The following is a 25007-nucleotide window of genomic DNA, read 5'->3' as shown; positions in this document are numbered from 1 at the left end:
TTTTTTTTCCCTTTTAATCAGGAATTCTCACTGTCCTAGATTTTAAGAAATAGGCTAAGCAGGATCTCCAGAGAGGTCCAGGAATCTGCCATAGTCCAGCTCCCTAGCACAGGCTTTAAAAACATGTGACAATGCAAAGCTTTTCTCTGTGTATTCTTAATCTCAGTTTCTTCTCCAAAACCAAATACATGTAAACATTTCCACACACACTGGAAAAGTATAGAATTCATTTACAGTATATGTATGATATATATTCTCTATTCATTATTTGAAAAGATTAAGAATTGCTAATTAAGTTGATTTTGAAATAGATGTAATTGAAAACACACATTTTTTCTTGACTTTCATCTCCTGATTTCTTGTTCATTTGCATAACTGACATACACACATGTACACCTGTGATCCTGTAAAGCAGTGGAGGTGCTCTACAGAAAAGCCTTATCTACGTCTTTATTAACCATAGTCAAGAGCAGAACCTCACTATGTTATACACAAAGTAAGTCAGACATTTGAAAGGGATGAGATAAATAACAAATCAATGAACAAGTGCTAAGAAAACATGAATCAATTAATATACTACACAAACAGGTGTTACTGTGAATATTGTGGTGAAACTATTACATTTTCAGAAATATAAAAGTAAACTTGTGATCATAGGATTATACTTAGCTTTTTACTTTTAATATTAAGTTTTTAATATATTGTGTATGCCTATGCACAGGTGTACAAATGCAGGTGCCTAATGAATATAGAGGATGGATTCAGATTCTCTGGAGTAGGAGTTACATGGCTTCTTAAGCTGTTTGACATGGCTTCTGGAAACTGGCCTTGTGTTTTCTGTGAGAGTGGTGCCTGTTGACAGTTCTTCCCAGCCCTTATAAAGTCTTTAATATAAGCACTGTAGAGTGTTTTATAAATGCTAAGGAAGGATATATATTTGTTTAAGTGAGCTTCACAGAAAATTTTCAAAAGTCTTAACACAGACTCAGCAAAACCTTTAAAAACTGAGAAGTATAAATACAACATTCTCCAAAGGCCAGAGCCACAGTCCAGAAGCATAGCAAGCATATTACGGTAGGAGATTAAATATAATCCTGTGTCCTTAGGCCACAGAGTACATACAGAGACTGGGCACCAAGAGGAGTCGGAGAGGTAAATAAGAAGTTGATATTTTACAGTATATTGAATTCTATGCTAAGATCTTGAGAAATTGCTGTTAAATGTCCTCAAAAGCTTGTAAACTACTTAGCTACAATTGAGAACTGGTACTTGAAAATGGTATTGCTGTTTAAAGGTTACTGAGGATGGGTATAAATTACAGTTTTCTTTTCTTGCTTAGGATCTCAGAGTGGTGCTCCACCCCCAGGAATTTTTTCTTCTCCTGCTTATTCACGTATGTAAGTACCTAAATTATTTATTTGGAATTATGAATTCATATTTTAATAATTGCATTAGTACATGGCTACATAAAATCTTTACCCTCTTTGTAGTTCTACTTAGGCTTAATGAAACTTCAATGCTTGAGAACTTTCAAAATTTAGCTTGAATTGTAGACAAAGTAAGTGACGTCATTCCTCTATCCAGTACTTTGCTCTCTGTAGCCAATGTCTTTTCCCTTTTTGTTCAGGAGGCTTCACATAATCAGGAACTCTTTCTATTTCTCTTTGAAATATTTACCTATGAATTCTGAGATTGTGGACTTTGAATGGCTAATAAAATATGATTTTTGTCACCATTTTCAGCAGACCTTTCTGATGAATTGACCTTCTTTTCCTTCTTAAAAATATTTGCAGTGCTGTCCAGAGTAATACTAGTGTTGTAAATTGAAACATTAAGGAAAGAGACATTGAGTACCAAAACTTTTCATTTCTTAAACAAATATTGAAAAATAGCTATTGTAGCTTTTTTTTTTTTTCGACTTGAGAAGAAGCTACTGTTTTAGCCCCATTGTCATCTTTCTAAAAACATGTTTATTTGGGAGTGGTGTAGACAAGTCAACATCACTATTGGTCTTCATCTTCCCTTTGATAGTTAATTTTTTGAGGCAGAGTCTCTCCTCTGATCCTTCTGATCATGACCAAGGTCTGAAGCCAGCTCTCATGCACATCAAGCTATGTACACAGAGAACAGTCTTCTCAGACTAAAGTCTTAAAAATAAATCAATAAATCAAATGAAGTACAAACTAAACTACATTATTTTTTTAACTGCATTCTTTACAAGCCTAGATTTCAATGTAAAGGACTATATATAAATGTAAAGATCGCTGATGAGAAGTGATTTTTCACATTCAGACTAAGCTTTGTCAATGAGGACTTTCAACTTGAGGTTGAAGGGTATCAGTGTGTACAACTTAATGAATGTTCATAGAATACATAGAACTGTCCCAGAGCCAGAAAGAATGAATCTCATTTAAACGAGGTAAAATGAGGAGGAAAGATGCCCACCCCATGCAGATAATGATCACTTGTATTTATTTCATATATAAGTGCTACAGGAGGAACATTTCAGTGCCTTTTGCTGTTTGACGAGACTCAGCTCGTCATACACACTGACTTAATGATGTGTTGTGAAAAATTTTACCATGGAGACCCCATGTTCCATTGTCAACCACCTTTCACCTCCTTCAAATACTTGTCTTATTTGTCATTTTTAAAGGTGTAAATGTGGAAGAAGGCTAAGGTATAAATGAAGATTCACATCAGTGAATGCAGAAAAGTTGTGTTAGTAGCAGGAGTGGAGTTGGAACTAGCAAGCATTAGATGAAAAAGTTGAAATCCTCTGTCATATAAACCATGACTAGAGCCTATGTTGTTCATTAAGTAAAAGTCCAATAGTTTGGAATAGCAATCTTTTGATCAAATTAGTATATAATTAATTACTTTGTCAGCAATACATGGATAAATCCTAAGGCAACACATGAAAGGATATGTTCATCACATATTACATAAAGGTGATTGAAATTAGCTTTGAATGTAGCCAGAAACCCATGATTCTAACCAGTAGTTACTGAATAGTAATCCACATACTCTCTTCTTACTGTGAGATGTAGCAAAGGGATGATGGGACTAGAGGATCTTAGAAAGGCAACAGAGGACCACTAGAGAGCTATGATCAGAAAACTTATTATTCCATTATCTCTTTTAATCAAAATAAAGAGAGTAATCACCTGTGCACTCCACTCCATTCCTATGTCTCTCCCCAGAGAAGCACAGAATGGGCTAAGGTAAACTGGAGTTCCAATACCACATACCTGCATTGTTTATGTGGCACAATTTGTACTATGATTCTACCCTCCTGAGTTAAAAAAACCAATCTTTTAGTCTGCAAGTTCATATCTTAGCAGACATTAACTAGGAACATTGAATAAATCAAAATAAAATTTAAAGTGTTTTGTGTGTATGTAGAAGGATTCTCATGAAAAAGGAACTGAATAAATAACAAGAATCTAAAAGTATTTTAAAAAAATTATTTGTCCTAACTTAGCTAAATTATTACTATTTCTTGACTTTTACAGGCAGCAAAATCTACAAAACTGTTTGCAAGATAAAGTATGTATCAGAAAATCAACCAATATGACAGTACATTAGTTAATAAGTGCCGTTCTAGAAAATAATTGTAAATTAGATACTAATAATTATCTACTGATATGTGTTGTTCTTACTCTTTGCCTTTGATTGTAATGAAAGTTTGTCCTTAGGTAATTTTAATAGCTTCCTCTTAGTCCAAAGTTATTATCAAAAGATACTCTTGGCACTTTAGGAATGGTTCTTGGGTGCAGAGTGGAGGAGCATTCAGGACCAACCATGATGAGCAATATGAGATAAGAGAGACTCGCCTCACGTGGGATCTTATTAATCAGTAAAATTTTACAGATATTCCTGCTGAACTCCATAGAGAATGAGTCAAGATGCCTGCATATATTTATAGCAACTTTCATGGGAAGAACCTGCTACCTAAAGTTAAAAAACATAGATATGTGATCACCTATGAACTGAAACTTGACACAGAAAAAAAAAGGCATTTTTAATATGACTCAACTTAAGTCTCATCAGATTAATCAGGGACATTAAGGAATATCATAGCAATGGGTATTTTCTCGTGGAATCTTGCTGAGTCTGTAGAGAATGGAGTACACAAAAAGCTTCAATGTAAGGAATCATTCTTTATGTAAAATAAAATGGAAAGAAATATAAAAACTAAATTTTCTTTAATCTCACTTTGTTACATGCAAAATTTTAGACAATGCCCTCGTTTTTATGTTATAATTGCAAATGCTTTATCCTTCACCCAGTTTAAGAATAGTAATATGGGTCTGGTGTTCATTGTATCTTGTAATAAGAAGAGAGGTTAGATAGTATAAAATACGCTCTCACTGTTAGTCACTTAAAATAATTATCTTCTAAGTTAAAATGTATTATTTATTATTAAAATTATTGAATAAAGATATATTTTTGCAAACAACGATTTTTATACTTGTTGTCATCTCAACCTGTGCTTACCAAAGCACTAGCCATCATCTATAATATTAATGAGAAATTTTGTAAGAAATTGAGAAATTTGAGCTAGGTGGTCTTTTGTGAGACGCTCCATATGAGCTCCAAAAACTGACTGGCAGAGAAGGTGCTACATACACATTTAGTTTTTCTTGTAATGTTGACCTAAACCGTGAATAATGTCAGTTTCTTTTAGATATACTTTAAGTGGGATCAACGTGTCAGGCTTGCTGTCATGTCTTGTGTTTTCATTTCACCATTTTCCTGCTTTCCTAACTAGTTTATACTGATAAGTCATGTTACCTACAAAGCCTATCTAAAACACAACCATCTTTGTATTTCATAAAAATAGACTGTATACTTATTGTTATGGCATGAAATGGATATGAAGATGATTTTTAATCTCCATATAGGAGCTAGAAAAATGTTTCTGAAAACTCCAAAATAGTTTTATTATACCTGTTTGGAGAAATACTTTGAAATAATTTTATCTATTTTCAAAGCATAAAGCAGAGTTATAAATACTATATCTGGCTTTTTTTTTAAAAACATTTTATGAGATGTGATTAGGTAGCAGTCTGATAACATTAATTTTATGGTAATTTATCAAAGTAATGAATGTTGGAAAATTTTTATATAGTTTCTTAAGGCATATAAATAAAATTTTATGTTCAAAACATTTCTCTTTAATATGGAATAAACCAGCTTAAAACAGACTGAAATTCCAAATATATTCATTGTCATTTTCTTAGAAATCATGATGGCATTAAACTTATGAATTGTTTAGTATAAAAAGATGAATGCTACCCCCTATCTCCCAAAATAGAGTAAAAAGTTAGATGACTTTCTTTTTATATGGTTATCTTCTTTCTAGGTAACTTCTGAAGAACTAAATAGCATAATTCAAAATATCATGACCTGGGTTGTAGCTACAGTAACCAGTATATTATATCCAGCCATCACAAAATATGAAGAAAGAGTGCAGAGTAATATGTACCCAGTCTCTAATGACTCAGATCTTTCTTCAGATAGTTCAAGTTTCTGCAGTACATGCAGTGAGGGCTTTACGTTCAGAAGCTGCACAGCTGCAGCTGCAGCCGCAGCTACAGCCACAGCCACAGCCACAGCCACAGCTACAGCCGCAGCTGCACCTAAAGCTACAGCTACAGCTAATACATTTCAAACAGATCCGTGCACACTTACCAGTGACATGCCTGTGAAGAACCCACCCACACCTTTGAAACCCCCCTCTGCGCATGTGGAGAGAACAGTTATTGGCAAAGCCTATCAAAGGGAGGGACAATCTATAGCTACACAAGTCAATTACAAAAAAACCAGCTTGGACTATCCGCTTCCTAAGATAGGCAGCAGTAAATCCGATAGTCAACTTTTAACATCATTGGAAGAAAGCACTATAAAATCCAAAGACGCTACCACAGAAACAGAAAGTTTAGAGGCTCCATGGCTTTATGATAAAAAAGCAAAGGCCATGGATCAAGTGAAAAACTTAAAAAATGTCTTTGTAAACTTTAAATGTCACTTGAAAGGAGAAACACAACTTATTCTGGAAAGTATTTTTCAAGAAATAATGTCCGACTTAAGCCAGGCCATTCCTTCTCTATCTTCAGTGACAGCGGAAGTTTTTGTTGACCAAAGTGAAACCGAGAGAGAAGAGTTGCTCTCCAATGTTGACATATGCTCCGTAGCTTCAGAGATTGTGGAAAACATGCTTGAGAAGCTGGAGTTTGCTGTTGAGAAAAAATGTGTGCAGATGTTTTCACAGGAAGATTTCTCAGTGGACATTAAACCAAGTTTATCAGCTAGTGGTGAATATTTGTCATCTGCCGAAACCAAACCTTCAGAAGATATGCTGACTTATGCTTTGGAACCAATGTGTGATATTGCAGATGATATGGTACATTCCATTTTAGAAAAGCTGGTGACTCTTGCATCTTATAAGAAAAATGAACCTCCTCCTGAAGACACGACTAAATATTTCCACCAACAAGTTAAGACAGAGCCAATGCATAAAGTCCATCAAAAAACTGACCAAAGGAAATCTAGTCCTGCGTCTGACGCTGCTAATCTTATTGTGAAAGAAGAGATACAAAACCTAATATCAAATATTTTTTCACAGTCCTCTCTGGTTGGTTATGTAGAAGAGGCAATCAGCACTATACTAGGCTATGTCCAAACAGAACTCAATAATGAGAGACTTATTGCGTCGGAGGAAACTGTAGTCCTTCTGCAGCTGCTGGACGATGTTTTAACTCAGCTTCACCAGGATCCATTAAAAGCAGGTGGTAAAAAACGTAGACAACCCAGAGTGAGAAACCCTTCTGACCCTGAAGAAAAGTACAGACTCGCTGGCACTAGGTCATTTAATGGACACAGGAATAAAAGACCATTTCCACCTGTTAATGTCCCAGGCATGGTTCTCTATTCTGAAGACGATAGTGAGGAAATAGATAACTTTGTGCAGAGCGTGCTTGATTCATCCTTCAGTGATAAAAAAGTAAAATCACCAGAGCAGATTCCTAACCATTGGCCTCCAAAGAGAGATACTTGTTTTGAATCCAAAGTAAGTAATAAACTACCAACAAAACCTACTCCTCGAAGCAGAGCTGGACCTCGTGACTGGGAATTAAATTTGGACTTCTCGCTCAGTAGCGAAGACATTAGGATGACAAAGCACTGCTTGAGTAACGACACCTCAATTTTCAGCCAAGACCAAAAGCACCAAATACAAAAGGCTTCAGAAAACATCGTGAAACACATTTTGGAAGACATGGTCAAGGATATGTCTTCCATTTCATCTAGTCCCTCTGGAAGCAAACAGGGAGAAGAAGCTTCTGTTTTCATTAATGAAAAAGCTCCAGGATTATCTGATCAAGAACGAATGGAACAGATGTTCTCTGGGCCAGAAATCTGTGCATTTGCACACGAAATAACAGATTCTGTGATAAATATACTTCATAAGGCCTCAAAGTATATCCCTAATACCATTAAAAATGCCTTTTCATCAGCTAATCAAACTTGTTTAGATCATTCTGATACTGGCCACTCAGCCAAAGAAACATCAAATAAAACACCATTCAAAGTATGGTTTGACAGTGAAAAGAAAATGAAATATTTATCTTCTCTCAACATAGACCTTGAAAAGACTTCACAGACAAGATCTGGAGAATGTGGACCTAAACATGTAAATGATATTACTGATAAGATTATTAATACAATTTTTAAAAGACTAAAGCTGTTTATTTGTCCGAAATTGAAGACAGGCAAAAAATCTTCACTGATAGAGAAATCGTTACATTCTCAACTTAGCTCTTACACAATGAAAATAGTCAACATTGTTTTGCATGCTATCCAGAATGAACTAGAAATCAACAAGATAAACCCAGCTCTTAGAGAGACAGAACATACCAAGTGCCACACAAGCGAAGGGTTGTTTGCTGGTTCCAGTGAAGCAGTGGACCCCCATATCACCAATGTCAATGACACCATGGAAAATCCATTACTGACGTGCATCTATGAAATTATATCAAGTACAAATGAGGATCAAAAAAATGCTTCAACCTCTACAGATAAGGGAGTGTCTACAACTTTCTGTAGGTCAGAAAATATTAATAAACAAAACATTTTGTCAAGTAAACAGGATAAAAAATCTTTCCGCAAATGTTTGGCTACACCTTGTGTTTACCACAGTGTCACTGATGGAAAAGATTTTAAGGATAGTTCCAAATTGCAGGTGTTAGATCGAATTGGAGAGATGCTGCATGAAATGTTAAGCAAACTCACAGGTGCCCATAATGATTCTCAACCATCTTGCAGTAAGGAAAATACAGAGAACTTACAAAAAGATCCTCCCAAGCTGTCTAATGTTCAGCTCATTTCCAAAACAATTCTGGAATATGTCCTTGCAAAACTATGTGACATTGACATAGATACCAGCACCAAAAATTCTGGATTGAAAACTGTCTCAGAATCACTTGACATTGACAGCCTATCATTTTCCTCAACAATGGAGGAAATGGCCAAATGTACCAACATAATCTCTAACATAATTTCCAAAATCATGACCAAAGACAAAGAAAAAAACACAGTGTCTTCTGAAATAGAGAACTCAAAAGAAATGTGCCCAAATAAACTGAAAACTATTGCTTCAGATATTCTTAACATGGTTTTTGCAAAACTAGAACGATTTGCCATTGGAAATGTAGAAAATATTGATGTTCTTAATGATGAGAATAAAAAAGAGACTACGCTAGGTTGGGAGTGTGAAAGCAACAGTTCCCTCACAGATTCCCATGATAAATCATTGCAGTCTACTATATACACTCACGCGAAGAAGGTATCAAGTGCTATTTTGAAAGTCATTCAAACGGAACTAAATATGAACCCATCAGAGAGTAGGGAAGATAGAAAAAGCTCAGAGCAGGAGACAGAAACACTTACAAACATAGTTGATTTAATTTTAAAAGTAGTATCCCCAGATGTGTTTGTTGAATCTGAACCCGAGGACAGAAGCATGGAAACTCACGGATACAAACCAACTTATGGTAATTTCCTTCCTGGAGGAGCTGAACCAGAGGCATTTCTAGATGACCACATACAAAATGAAGAAGGCATCCGAGATCAAACATCACTCAGAGAGGAAACCAGAAGTTTTTCTACTGACCAGTGGGTTCTAGAAAGAACCTTAAACAAAATTGAAGTGAAACTCAAAGAACCCCACAAATCTCCAATTGTTCCCATTATAAGAAATATTTTGAATGAAATCTTTCGAAGTGCTCTAATCCGTCAACTAAATGCGGTTTCTCTCTCTCGCTCTCATTTCCGTGGTATGCCCCGCAGTGCTCCTGGGTCAGCTGCTCAAACATCTACTCATTTGATGGATCAGCTGATGAGCCCATTAGTGTCTGACACAGACGTCACTGTAGTGGTGAACGATGTGGTTAAGACGGTATTTCACAAGCTTTATTCAGCCGCTATGACAAAGAAGCAGGTAAGTGAAAGCAGATGTGAAGCAATCATCTTTTCAGCCAATGTTTCTTTCCATGAGCATACCTATGGAGAAAGCACCCATGTCATTGGGTTAAATGGAAACTCATGTGATCTTCAGTCCAGCTGGAATGTTGACAAACAGACCAAAATAAATGTCGTAGAAGATATTGTGCAGGCAATATTAGAAAATTTAGAAAATTTTGCTGCGTCCAAAGTAGAATCACTCTTTTGTCCCCAAGTTGACTTCAGAGTTCCAGTAGCTTTACCAGTACAGGAGGAAGGGGGGACGCTGAGCAAAGTGTTGTCAAGCACAGATTCATATTCTGATAAGCAATTTCCCTGTTGTTCATTGGATTATAGTAATCCAGGAAATGTGGACTCATGGTGCCAGCTGTCACTGTCCAAATTAAATATTTACGCTAAGGAAGTGGCTAGGAAAATTTTACAAGGTATCAAACATGAGTTAGATAAAGAACAAGGAAGTCCTCTCTTGACAAATAACATTGTGGTTTCTGAGAATATTGCAAGTCAAGTTGTTAACACAGTGCTCAATATTGTGTCCTGCAAGAGCAAGTGTGACAAAGCCAGCTCTGATAAAGAGAATTACTCGGATCAGCAAGACCCCATTATTGAAAGGCTAGTCAATAAGACAGACTATGGAAAAATACTCGAGTTTCAAATTCAGGACACTATCGAAGGGATCTTATGTGATATTTATGAAAACATTGTGTACCAGAATAATCTCTCTCTTACCACACCAACTCTGAAATATAGTATACCTGGAAAACACCCAGATGCAAATTTCGAGCCAGTTGCTATGGGTACAAATATGGTTCCAAAAGTATCAGTCCCTAAAGCAGATGTCATTTTGGTGTCCAAAGATATAGTGGACATTGTGCTTCGTAGCCTTACGTCCTTGGTCATGCTTGCCATAAACGCAAAGGATTCTGCTTCTGCCAGACTGGCCTTCTGCGATCTGTTCCCCAAATCACTGTACCAACAGCCTCTTTTTATAACACAAGGAATGGAGGGGAAAGCAGGGCATTTGTCACATCCAACAAATAAGGATTTAGCTTATGCCGACGCTTGTCAGATGCCTGCAAAGGGGAAAGAAGACACCAAGGGGCCTGCTCCTGACTCGTGCGAAAAAAATGCCAACTTTATTACTGAAACCATTTTCAATCGATTACATTCTTTTGCCACTGAAAGAATGAATTCATTAATGAGTCTTGCCTTTCAGTCTAAAGAAAACATATTTGTTAGCACAGAATTGACAAATGGTAAACAAGATGACAGTGTTTTTCATGAATCAGGCCAAGTTGAATATGATGTGAATGCCCTAAAATTAACAACAACCAAAACAGTCTCCAGCCAAGAGCTTGCAGAACCCATTTGTGCCAGTTGTGGAGAAAATTTTGAAAGTACAATCCATTTATCACAAACCAGCCTTAAGGAGTATGCTGACTTCATTGCCAGTGCTATTTTGAAACTTATTAAAAATGACTTAGACTTAGAAATACAAAGTATGCACACATATTCAAACCACATTTTATTTCAAAAACATAAGATTGTGAGTGAAATTGTTAATAGTATCTTAAAGATTTTACATAATAAAGAATCTGTAAAGGAATTTTTTCTATCCTCACCAGAGAATCCTAGCTGTTCACAGTTAAGCATATCAAATGATGACGTTTTGCTGGGATACAAAGAGAAGGAAAAGACAACCATATCATCACAGTTAACAGATGACTCCTTAGAAGAAAACCAAACAGCATTGGAAAATGAAAGCGAGAGAGTTGTTTTGGAAGAAATATTTATGCAAAAAGGAGAATCAAAAGCAAGAAGAAAAGCTGAAATACTCAAGGCAGTGGAAGAGATTCTGAAGAACTTGAGTCAAAAAATAGTGGAAATGACCGGCCACTCGCCCTCATTTAAAGAAATTCCCTATATTGTGTCTAAATGTAGAAGCAAAACATCAACGATAACCCAGGAGAAAGTCCTTCAGCCACATATTAACAACGTATCAAATTATATACTTGAAAATATTTTGGGAGAAATGCACTCTGTGATTGTGACATCCTTGTACAAAAAGAGTAAAAGCAAGAGAGAAGTAGAAATGCATGACAGCAGCGACACCTCATCGACAACACAACCATGCTTTAGAGAAACTAAGCCGAGAAAAAGAAGTAACCACCTTAGTCCTGGGGCGCCACAAATGCATCCTTCTGCTGACAATGTAAATGCTCTTGTGTTAGAAAACACTTTTTTGCCATATTCACCATTGGAGATCGGAAGATATTTAGTTCAAATAGTTCTTGATAGGTTATCAAATTTTGTCTCCATGCATCTAGAAGAGACATTTCCCCCTGAAGGTAGTTATGATGACTTGTACCTTCTTAGACTACATAATTCTAAACTAAGCCCCAAGAACAGCCCTAGGCCAGGATGTAAAACAAGTTTAAAAGCGAGGTCAAAAATTACCCCTCTCTCTAAATATAAAACAAAACCACATCTAGGACTTAGTGGTACTAAGTCCAAAAGCAAAACCAAGTTAGGTGCCGGAGAGAAGAGTCCAAGAGAGAACCGATCCAAAACTGCCATTGGGCTGCCACAAACACCAGCAGCAGCGGACGCCAAGACCGTACTGAGAACCAATCTTCCAGTTTCTGAATTAAGAATTCATGCCAAGAATATAATAATTGAGATTTTAGAAATAATTATGAAAGAACTTGAAAGGGTGGCACTAAGTAGAGCCGTGCTAAATACAAAGGCTTTACTGTCTGGCGAGATCTCTGAAGCCAGTAAAATTGTTAATGCAGTGTTGCAAGAGTTGTACGCTACAAACAACCACAACTCAGCTTCTCCCATTCTCTCAAGTCTGCATGATCTTCATTTATCAAAGCAGAGTCTCGGTGCGGGTTCCCCAGTCGAGCAGCACGCATGTTTTTACTTAGAGAATGTTTCCTCACAGTTAGAACAAATTTTTCCTAAAGAAGGTATATTTAAAAAAATGTTTGACATATGGCAAGCAGAAACAAGTGACACAGAAAATGAAAAGTCTAAACTTTTAAGCATAGCTGAAAACATTTTGACGGAAATTTCAATTAAAGCAAAAGACTTAGAGTATTCGCTTTCACTTTTAAATGTGCCACCTCTTGAAGCACGTGAGAACAGACTCCACGGTGGCCCTACCAGGTCTGAGGACACAAAGGCGCAGATCAGCATGTTTGGGCGGGAGATTGTCGAAATGCTATTTGAAAAACTACAGCTGTGCTTCTTGTCTCAGATGCCTACTCCAGATAGTAGCAGAGTTCTGGCAAGTGGGAAAGAACACGTTGCTTCGAAAAGTAAACATGGTGTCCCAACCAAGCGTGTCCTCAGCGCCATGAAGACCTGCCACACGAGGACGAAAGATCAAGTGTCTATGAGCCAAAGCAACCAAATTGTGCAAGAGATTGTAGGAAGGGTTTTAAACATGTTAGAGTCATTTGTGGACCTGAAGTTTAAGCATATCTCTAAATATGAGTTTTCTGAAATAGTAAAAATGCCCATAGACAATCTTTTTCAAGTGCAGCAGAGACAATTAAGCAAAAAGATGTCGCCAAAGTTACAACCACTTAGAAAGGTTGGTGATGAATCCAAGTCAAGTACTGTTGTATCCAAGGAAAATGTGCAGAACACACTCCTACAGGTTCACAGCTTCCATTCAGAATTACTTACGTATTCTGTCACTACTGTCACTGACATGCTTAGTATCATCAAGAACAAACTAGACAAAGAAATAAGCCAGGTGGAAGCATCCCCAGTTAGCACACTGAGAGAGAGCATTGCAGCAAGTGACATCATTGGTACATTGATAGACCAGTGTGCTCATTTTAGTGAGTCTTTAATCACAAACCTTCCAAGCAAAAATTGGTTTAACGGAACTGACAATGTTTACATTGTTAATCCAGTTGAATTTGCACCCCATGTGAAAATATCTACACCAAGCATGAGGGACACTAACGCCCGGAGCAATACTCCTCGAAGGAGTTCATCTGGCTCTCGGTTTAATTCGGAGGATGACACGGAGGAAAAGTATGGCATCACATCTACTTCACCCTCACAGATCAGTTCCTGTGTTGAAAACACAATGCGAAGCTCGGAGCCAATGAGAAGGCCCAGTTCAAAAGCCATGCCATCATATTCTAGAAACAAAGCCCAAGACCACAGCCAAAGGAAACCCAACATTAGGTCTTTTGAGGAAGCCGAAAAAGGTAACAGCTGTCTCCCTGAAGGCAGTGTGTTACAAAAATTGTTTAAGAAAGCAAACGACTCCACGGAAGAATCGTTAAAACAAGTCATGTCATTTATAGAAATGAGGAAAAGTGAAAACCCAAGGGTTTTTCATTATGAGACCACCAAACCAACTGAGCCAAATGAAATTAAGACAAATGCTTCCCCACTTAAAATATGCTTAGCTGCAGAAAATATTGTAAACACAGTACTGTCAAGCTATGGCTTTCCTCATCAGCCAGACCCTAAGGAAAACGTGGAGACCATGAAACCATTTTTTGTGTCAAAGCAAGATTCTTTGTCTGAAGTATTTGAAGGACAAACAAATAAAGAGAAAAATTTGCTCGGAATGTGGTGTAAACGAATGACCTGTGTTCACGACAAAGAAACTGGAAGTCTTGAAGCCCGCCAAGGAGAATTTTCTTTACTACGCAAGTGGAAAAATAAAACCCCAAAAGTGCCGACAGAGACTTTGGAGGAAACTGACACCATTGTTTTTGCTGATCATGAACTGGGTCCAAATGAAATGCATTTAGTGGCAAGACACGTTACTACCTCCGTGATCACACATCTGAAGAACGTCAGAGCTTCAGGTAAGCAAGAGATAACTTAGTATTTAATCCGGAATAATTTAAGGAAAACAGTGTAAGATATATTTGAAGGATTCCTTCTCCAAGAGTCTACATTTTTGTTTTTCTGAAAATAGCTTAGAACAGTACAATAACTATTTGATTATCGTTAAACTTTCATGGTGCATAAAAAAAAAAATGTTACTAACTAGAGAACTTCGCTTGAGCACACATCATGAATTAAAGAGTGAGCAAAGTACTTATGCATGTTTCTGCTGTTCCTGTCTGTCTTTAGCCTTTCAGGAGTTGATGCACTTGTGTTTTATTCAGTATGATAAGACACCTTTTTATATCTTACAAGTAAAATGCAGCATAGCATCAAATATTTGACCTAATATACTTTTAAATAATCACATCACTGGAGCTATGGCAGGATGTTTCAGTAAACCTGAAAGTCTGCTCTCTTAGTATAGATAACTATAAAATCAAGGCACAGATATCAGTCCACAACTTGGAGATTTGAAATTAAAGACCTATTTTCTCAATATACAGGGTAAGATTTCACAATTGAGAAGTATTTAGGGAAAATCCAGTTTCCTTTTAAATTTCTTTTATCTTTTACTTTAGTAAGGTGGTCCAAAGACAAAATGCATTGCCAGTATATCACATTTTCCATATTTTCTATAATCCATACTGAAAGTTATATGTTTCTGTTTCTCTCTTTCTCTTTTTAAGTTTCAACTGAGACGTTGTATCCTATATCTTCACCCTTAAAGAAAAATTATGATGCAAAACAGCCTCTAAAAAGCATATACAGTAATTCTTCAGTTTATCAGTTTTGTGAATGCCTCTCGGAATCAGTTATTTGTTACCTAATTTCAGACATTATTGATGGCACCAAAGAGAAAGCATGGGAAACCCAAGATGCAATATATAACAGAAATATCTCAATCCATTCTCTAGTGTATAAGAACAGATCTACTTCCATTGGAGAACTTGCTTTAAGTATTTTTGAAGTTATTATTGAAATTCTTTCTAATGGCAACATGATTAATGCTATCAAGGCACATCAGGCTTCCAGAAAAGCAAAGTACATGCTCTGTCCAGGAGTGACGTCTTCTGACTTTGATGATATCTTTCAAGATCTTTTAAAAGGGGTGATTTTTGTATTGTCCAAAGCACTAGGAATAGATCATTTTGAAAATAATGTAAGAAAGAAGCCGTATTCCACATTTAGCAATAGTGTGCCCATTTTCAACAGATTAAATACCATGGAAAGTCAGAGAAGCCCCAGAGACTGGGGGCCATCTCCCGACCTAATTGATCATCTTGCTCAGAGAAATAAATTAAATTACCTGGCCTATAGATTAAGTAGCCTGGTGGGTAGCCTAAAATCTCATGAATCCAAAGAAGTTGTCAATGAAGTTTTCAATATTATTTTAGATTTATTTTTACCAGATGAATTTCCAGATGAGGGTATGAGTTCCAGTAAACTAGCAAGAACATTTTTCTCCTCGAATAATCAAGAAAGTAATAGAATTGTTACAAACAGTCCCGGGCTTTCCCCCAAATCAGTTTTTCTTCTCAACATTGTGTGTGAGAAGCTTATTAGAACACTTCTAGAAAAGTGCACGGGCACTGCATTTTTTGAGGATCGTTCGTGTTTTCCTGAGGTAGCAGAGCAATGCCGACATGTCAAAGTCCTTCCAAGTGTTCAGGGTGGGCATTTCCATTACTGTAAGGTGCCAATGGATTGTGAGCAGTTTCAAGGAGATTACACGTCAGAACTTCTAGAAAATCTGGCAGACATGGATCAAGATTTATCATCATCAGACTATGTACTTAATTTTGTTTCCCACAGCTTGGTTAAATCTTTGATGGATAATCTGTCTCATGGTTTTCAACAAGTTCCTTTTGAAAACAAATACATGAACTACAGCACAAGAGAAATACAGCCTTTTTATCCAAAACCAAAAAGGCGAGAACCAATAGCAGTAGGACAAACTAAAGCTCATGTAGGGTTCATGACCTACGACGGTGATTTTTTTACCAGGTCCTTTAATAATGCCAATGCAACTAGCTTTAAAAGGCAAACACCATTTGGCAAACAACATTCAGTAAAACCTGAGAGGAAAGAAACAAGGGGAATGAGCCCAGAGGCCTTTCACAAGCCATGTCAAAGAGGTTTAAATGATGCTGTTTACTCAGCCACATTTTTGGAGGAGATAATCTCAGAATTGTTCTTTAATCTGTCTATGTCATTGTGGAAGAAAAATGTAAACATCAGTGAAGCCTGGCTCAATGAGATGAACACATTACTAATCAACAGAGTAGTGCATGAGTTAAATAATGCCCACATTACTGTTCTAAGGTACCCTGAAGAAAGGTTATATTTTCCATCAGCACATAAAGGATGTGTGGCTAAAATCGTTGATTCCATTTATTACAGCGTTTTACAGCAGTATGAGTTCACAGTAACCTGTGGCAGTGATCTGCCATATGATAAGACTTCAGTAGCTGAACGAATATCTAACTGCATATTGTTGGAGGTTGCTGACTATCAGCTTCCATCCTGCTTCAAGGGAAAGCTCAAATCAAATCTATACCACACTCTCAATGCTGAAATCATAGTGTACAAGCTTCAAAATAACCTAAGAAAAATTATTTCCGAACCCATGTCTTCAAAAGGTTATACCACCATGTTACCACACTCGTTTTTAGAATATGTCATCAGAAGACTTTTAGCTCAGCTTATTCCACTGCATATGAATCCTTCATCCTTAGAAAAAAAGTATTTGATGAGTTCAGATTTTAATGACATGTCCAACTGTATAACAAATAAGGTTATGTCAGCCATTTCAAAACATAAAATCTGTTTCACCGTCTATGATAATCAATGTTTGCACACAGATAGAAATCTCCAAAAGATGGTAGATTCTGTTTACAGTAATATTTTAGAAATGTCTGGTTCTCTCGATTTAATACAGAAAAATATAGTCAGCCGAAGTCCAATTATGATTGACCAAATAGCTAGTTTCATTATTCAAGAGATTATTGAAAACCATCTTCGGCCATTTTTGTGTGGGGAGAACTCACCACGCCCCAAAACTCCACTGGATGAGGTGTCTTACATGGTCAAACAAGTCCTCAGTGAGGTTGGAGACTCACAGAACCCCCAGAAGCCATCACCTTTCAGCATGTGCCCCAATAAGTTCGTAGGGGAAATCGTTACCAGAGTTTTAGCAAAGATTTTTAGTCCTAAGCCTAGTACTAATGTGGAGCTAGAAAATATGACCCAAAAAATAGTAAACTCAGTGAATAACAATTTGGACGAAGCTAAGATTCCGATTCTCCATGATAAGCAGCCGTCCTTTCCCTTGGGCGATACAGACACTGTCGATGAACTTGTCACCTCAGTTTACCGGAATGTCTTGAAGCAGCATGGGCTAGACCCTGATATTAACGAGTCTGAAAATGGTGATGCTTTTGTAGAAAATATTTCCAAATTTATCACAGCAGCTATTTCAGACTACCTTCTTCATCCCTTGTTTTCTGGTGACTTATCATCTGCTTCTTGTTCTAATTCAATGCCTTATAATACCATTTATGATGATCTTGGTAACATCAATAAATCTAGTAAGCCAAACCAGACATACTCTCCATACAATACATTACTTCCATATACATTTTTAGAAGATATGATCAGAGTACTATTATCTAAATTTTTCCCTTCTCCTAAGACAGTTTCAAATATAGCAGCTACAAGAGACAAAGGAGTAAATTTTAATGAAATTGCATCCAATCTGATCAGTGATATTAGGAGAAAAATTTCCCAACATGAAATTAGATTTTCAAAAGATGAAGAGAAAACCAAGTCTTTTTACTCAGAATATGATGTTCAGCGTCTTGTTGACTCTGTTTTCAATAATATTTTGGAAAACTTTGGTTCCCAAGAATCAGTGGAACAAAATATCACAAAAACTAATGATGTTTTAATTAATAAAATGGCAGGTTTTATTATTAAGTATATCTGTGAACAGCATCTTCAGCCATTTGTGGAAAAAAAGCAGTCACCTACTTCAGCATGCAAATATTTTGAAGATAACAGACAACACTTGTTTTATGCTAGTGTGTATCCTTCCACTTTTTTGGAAGATGTGGTCTCTGGGGTAGTAAGCAAAATAGTTCACAGGGCGGTTGGCATCGTACAAGTGGAATCCTCAAGAAATTCAGAAAATGTTTTGTTTGATAAAGCTGAAAACCTCATATATTGGATAACAGAGGAACTTTCAAAAGCCCAGGTTACCACTGTAGAGAATGCTGAGGAGCGGTTGTGTTTGCCCCCTGTAAAGAAAGATGTACTCCAAAATATTATTGACACTGTGTACAGCAAAGTTTTAGAAAAATATGAAATGGAAATCATGCCCAATAAAGACTTTCTACATGACACAAAGGCATTGGCTGCTCAGATAGCCAAAATCACTCTGACTGAAATTCTTGATTTCCAAATTTCACCAGATCTTGTAGCAAGGTTGCCTTTAAGCTTCCATTCTAAACTTAGTCCAAATGTTTTGGTAGATAGAGTTCATTATGACATTAGTAAGTCAAGATTCCGGAGACACGCTTCAGCAAAATACACCACCATGCTCTCACACACTCATTTGCAGAAAATAGTCACTCAGCTTCTGTCTCAGATGAGCCCATCGCACTCCTGTGTAGAACATGCTGATGCTTCTCAATCAGACTTGAGTAATACAGTCATAAAACTAATAAACGAAATCATGTCAATAATTTCAAAACATGCAATATGTATTGTAAAACATGGGAATGAAAAACAGAGTATGATTTCAGAAAGGGACATGCAGTCAATGGTTGATTCAATTTATGCTGACCTTTCCCACTCAAATCTATACCAGTCTCTTACAAAAGATAAAAAAGGTCTAAGAAGCATACCTGTTTCAAAAATAGCAAGTTTTATAATAAAGGAGATCTTCAATCATCATCTAGACTCATTCTTATCAGGAGATAGAAATATTCTTTCAGCTTCAGTTGCTGAAACCCGCAAGCCAAAAGCAACAAACTTTCAGCAAAGAGAATTGTCTTCCATTGTGAACTCAGCTGTCTTTTTGGAGGAAGTAATTACTGAGCTCCTATGCAAAATCCTTCAGACATTCATACAGAATTGCTTGGCTGCTGAAACCACAGAAAGAGCAATAGCTGAAATAATGGATATCGTCACAGCATTAGTAAAATCAATTATTTTAGAGTTCACCACATCTGAAATTTTAGTTGCAGAACATTTGGATGAGAGTCTGTGGTATTCAGAAATATATAAGGAAATGGTTCAAAAGACAGTCGACTCTGTTTATGGAAATCTTTTAGGTGAATATAAATCTCTGATGCAACTACACTGGTCTGTGCAACATGAGACTTGTTGTTTTGCAGGAAAAATATATCACTTACTATTGGAAGAAATTTATGATTATCAGGTGCAGTCACTAGTTTCAGGCGAATTAATGCCTTCTTCTTATTCTTCCCCTCAAGCTGCAAATATCATCAAAAATGTGCTCAATATCATCTTGAAGGACACCAATGCTTTGCCTTCATGCATTACAGTGCTTCCTTGTTCTTTGATAGAAAATATGATTTATAAGCTTTTAGAAAACATCTTCCCTTCAGACAACACTGAAAGTGAACTAGAGGGAGAAGATAGGCCAGATGATGATGACGAGTTCCTGGCAGCAGCCTCAAAACTGACGGATGAAATCATCAAAGAAATTTCTGAACATGAGATCAGATTTGCCACCACAGAGGAGGATGCAGCCAATATACAATTAGAAACCGCTGAGAATTTCATTGATTCTATATGTAATAATATTTTGAAAAGTTATGAATTCCAGGAAGAAATACAGAAAGATGCACATAAAAAGGGAGACTCATTTCTCAGTAAAATAGCTGGTTTCATTATTAAAGAAATCTTGGACCATCATTTGCGACCATTTTTATATGGTGAAGACTCACCTCTTAGTAACTTGCCTGATTGTGCTGGTGCTTCTGTTGTTGCTAAGTCTGGGAAAGAAAAGGCACAACCCTCTCTATTTTCAGCTGCATTTTTAGAAGATGTAATTGTTGACCTTGCTCACAAATTTTGTTCTTTTGCAACTCCTAGTAAAGATTTCAGGAAAAAGGACATGCCAGATGCAGAATTCGTAAGCTTAGCTATCAACTTTGCAAATTCTCTCATACAGGAGTTTAAAAAAAGTGAAATTAAAGTTTTAAAACACGCTGAAGAAATATTTTCTTTGCCACCAATTGCGAAGGAGACGGTTGATAAAATATCTAACTTTGTATACGATCAGTTTATAGGGAAATTTGGATCTGATGTTATTCAGAAAGGTGACACTGGTAACATTGTTATCGAAATGGTTTCCTCTTTGGCCCAGAAAGCAATCTCTGCATTCAAGATTCAGCCACTATTTTCAGGAGACTGGTGTTCAACTTTCTTTTCATTTCTAGACCCAGAAACTATCACCAACAGGGTTCAGCTCCTACCAGAGAGGGCTCCCATGCAGACTAGTAGATCCTTACAGCAGAGCCAGACTGCTTTACCTAAAGACGTGCCGAGGAAGGACCATGATGTTCAAGACCCAATAGTTACCTCCATAGATGCCATTATGAAATCTGACATCATCAACCTCAAGTCAGAATCAACTGCAGGTGCCACAGACACAAAGAAAGGCGATGAGAAGGAACTGAAACCTGCAGCCCAAAAAGATGAAAATGACTCAAAAGTCCTATCTCCGGCAACCGGTATGAAGAGCAAAGATACTCAGGAACAACATGTGAGTGACACATGTAAAAGTGACGAAGTTGGGAAAGAGAATTTAGTCCTAGTCAATGATCAGGGGCAGGTTCTTGAGATATACACCCATTTTTCAGTTGCTACTGTTGATAAAAGTTCCAAGAAGGAGGCACTTGGATCAGATTTTGAAGCAGACAATGAAAAGAAGACTGACAAAGCTAGTAAAAATTCAGTGAAAACCGATGATGAGCCTAAGAGTAAGAGTAAAGAAACCATGGTACAAAAAGCTGTAAAAATAGCCCCAGAGTCAATCAAGGAGGAGAGCAGACAGTCCGTAGCTCAGATGTATATAGAGGAGGGACACTACTCAGAAACTGTTGAAAATGTCATTGAAAACATTTATGACAATGTTTTAATAATATCACAAGAGCCACTGGATTTTTCCAGACCAATATACAGTAGAAGCCTCGTAAGTGATAGAGCATTGGTTATACTTAAAGATTCTGCACAGACTGTTACAACAAAGGATGTGTCCCCGTCAGTTAGCAAAGACACCACTGCTAAAGAGAAGACAAGCGAAGAAACAGAAGCTAAGGTGAGAGGAAAGGAGAGTGAGATCAAAGGAGAGATTAGCAAAGACACCACTGCTAAAGAGAAGGCAAGCGAGGAAACCGAAGCCAAGGTAAGAGAAAAGGAGAGTGAGAAGATAAAAGGAGAGCTTAGCAAAGACACCACTGCTAAAGAGAAGGCAAGCGAGGAAACAGAAGCTAAGGTGAGAGGAAAGGAGAGTGAGATAAAAAGAGAGAAAGAGATTAAAAGTAAGCCTAGTATGACCGCCCATCCTCAGCCATCAGAGAGTAAATCTAGAATTGTTCCTGCTAAATTTCTAGAAGACGTGATCATTGAAATGGTGAACAAACTGATTTTTACTCCTCCACCAGAAACAGAGAAGTGTGATAAAAGTACAGATGTAAATGAGGATCAAAATAAGGAAGGACTTTATGACACAGCTATGAAACTCATTGACTCAATGTTGAAGGAGTTTTCAAATGCAGAAATTAAGGTATTTAGGCCAGAAAAGGAAAAGGACATAGTTTCCCAAGAAATCAAAGAATCGGTTCATACCCCACCTCCTGTGTGTAAAGAAGCAACTCCAGAAGAACCACCATCCAGCAGCAACATTAAAAATGTGGATAAAATATCGCATGTGGATAAAACATCTGAACAATCCTCCTCTGACAAGACGCAATTCATTATTGGAATACCACCAATTGAGAAATCAGTAGTCAATAAAATTGTTCACTCTTGTGTTTGCAATGTTTTGAAGGAATGTAAATCTCAAGAGTCTATTTGCAAGAACATCAACAGTAATGGGGACAGTCTAGCCAAACAGCTAACTGGCACAGTGATAAATGAAATTTTTCAGCATCAGCTCAACCTGATATTTTCTGATGAGATACCAGCTTCAGAATGTGTGCCTCTAGAATCAAAAGATGTTGAGAAAAAGATCCAAAAGGTGGTGCAAACATCCAGCAAAGAATGTCAGACCTCATCTCCGTACACCATAAAGTTGCCTTTCAAATTTTTAGATGATGTGATTTCTGCTCTTTTAGCAAAAGTTTTTTCAAAACTATCCAACATCAAAACAAAAATATCTCAAGAAAATCTGTTGACACAACTTGAATTCCTTCGAATGAAGTTAGTAAACACGGTTGCATCCGAGATTTCCAAAAATGAAGATTTGGTTATACAGTATGTTGACTCCTTGCATCCAAATGATGATGAAATTATTCAATTGGTGGTTCAGACAATTTATAATAATCTGGTGCCACAGTTTGGATCACAGGAAACCATACAAAGTTGTATAGTTAGTGGATGTAAACTCCTTTCTCAAACTATCGTTGACTTAGTTCTACGAGAAGCGGCTGGCAACCAGTTGCAGAACTATTTTGGTGGTGAGTTGACTCCATATCAGTGCGCAGAAGTTGACAATGTTGTTGAAAATATCCTCACCAATGTTGTGTTAACTACTTCACCACAGCCATCACGTCCTCGTAAACTATCATATAACATAATAGAAGCAATTGCTGTGAAATTTTTATCTAAGCTTTTATCTGGGTTTCCAAAAGTGGATACAGAAAGAACTAAATCTCAAGAAACTGAAATGCAAAAAATAGTCTCAAAAATACTAAAATCAATCCAACAATTTTTCTCCAAAAGTAAGATCAAAGTTGTACAACCTGCCAAGGACTCAGATGCTGTGCCTTCAGCTGACAATGCAACTATTGAAAAAGTAGCTGATTCGGTTTATAGCAATCTTATAAAACACTCTGGCTCCCCTACATCTGTATTTGAAGATTTGATGGGTAAAGGTGATGTCCTTTCTGACATAATAGGTTGTTCAATGGTGAAGGAGATTTCCAATTCTGAATTTCAACCTGAATTAGAGGAAGAACTTCCAAGTTCAGAATTAGTTCTGGAAGCTGTAAAAATTATGGAAAAAGTGGTGAAAATTATCGATGAACTTAAGTCCCAGGAAAAATCTGTATCCCTAAAGGATGTAATAGTAGACTCCAGAGTTTTAGAGGAAGCTTTGGCCTTGTTCTTGGCTAAACTAGTACCGAAGCCTGGTGCAGCAAGCAAAGACCCAAACAGTTTAACAAAGCCTGAGTTAAACAAAATTGCATCTCAGTTGACAAAATCTGTAACAGCTGAAATTTCCAGAAGTAACATTAGCCTTGTGGATTCTAATCCTGAAGAACAGTCGTTAGATCTAGCAAATGTTGAAATGATTTCTCAGGTTATTGAGTCTGTTTACAGTAATGTAATAAATGAATCTGAAACCCATAATGAGGTCTATGATACAAAAGGTACAAAGAAGGCCTTCCCTAAGAAAGTGGCCAGCTTAATTGTTGATGGGGTTTCAGGAATTCCATCGTGTCGAGTTAGTCCCAAGAGTTCTTACGCTGCTACTTATGGAGACCTAGACACAAGTAGGATCATTGAAAGGGCACAGAAGCATGCTGGACAGGTGAGCTCTGACTCTGACAAAGATTCTGACGATGCAGAAGATGATGAACTTCCAGTCAGAATAATTCCACATGTCAGGAATAAACCAATGAAAATAGATCCAAATATTGTCTCGGAACACTTGGCTGTTATTTCTATGAAGACTCAACCTCTGGAGACACTTAAGATGGACTGTGTGAAGAGGACCGGGTGCAACATAGCAGAGCTGAGAAGAGCTTCCATAAGTGGAAAGGGTCCCTCTTCCGCGGATGTGTCTGATTTAGGAACCAGACAGAAGGAAAGACGTGCCTCACTGGACAGGACAGGAAGACTTGATGTAAAGCCCTTGGAGGTAAGTACTATAGCAGTGGAGAAAGTGGGGAAAGTGAACCAGTTCTAGGATTCCCATCCTCTCCTGGTATGTGGAGAGGCATGCTCATTATTTTTGCCAGCCAAACAGGGAATTGTTTACACCAGCTCATTTCTACAGTCACGGTTTCCATGGACTTGCCATATTATTTGCATATTTCACAAGAAAGGCGCAAGGCTAGTTTTTATAAGACAATCCACTAAAATTAATTTCTGAAGCATGGAGTCCTTATTAACACTACACTGACTGAAATACAATTTTATTTGGAAATGTGTAAGAAGATGCATATAAAGCCATCTACTTAAGGCAGCACAGTAGTCTCTTTCTTGAAGTATATTTTAATCATATCCCTGCCTCCAATTCCTCTTAGTTCCTCCACACTTCCCACCCACTCAATTCCACATTCTTTCTTCCTATCTCTCTCTCTCTCTATTAGAAAAAAGAAAAAAGAAATAAAACAAAAGAAACCAAAAGACGAAAA

General features: G+C 37.1%; 1 protein-coding gene across 1 annotated transcript in view; it reads left to right on the top strand.

Moving 5' to 3' along the window:
• The window catches only part of Fsip2 (fibrous sheath interacting protein 2), a 60828-nt gene that overhangs the window by 23751 nt on the left and 12070 nt on the right, over positions 1-25007 (top strand). Inside the window, exons 14-19 of the mRNA XM_051167061.1 lie at positions 1340-1397; positions 3516-3549; positions 5369-5573; positions 5658-14369; positions 15081-21688; positions 21866-24508. Of these exons, the coding sequence (XP_051023018.1) occupies positions 1340-1397; positions 3516-3549; positions 5369-5573; positions 5658-14369; positions 15081-21688; positions 21866-24508 (18260 nt within the window). The remainder of the gene's footprint in view (positions 1-1339; positions 1398-3515; positions 3550-5368; positions 5574-5657; positions 14370-15080; positions 21689-21865; positions 24509-25007) is intronic.

This window comes from Acomys russatus, chromosome 24, assembly GCF_903995435.1.
Source record: "Acomys russatus chromosome 24, mAcoRus1.1, whole genome shotgun sequence".
Classification (NCBI taxonomy): Eukaryota; Metazoa; Chordata; class Mammalia; order Rodentia; family Muridae; genus Acomys; species Acomys russatus.
This window is presented reverse-complemented; position numbering and strand designations above follow the sequence as displayed.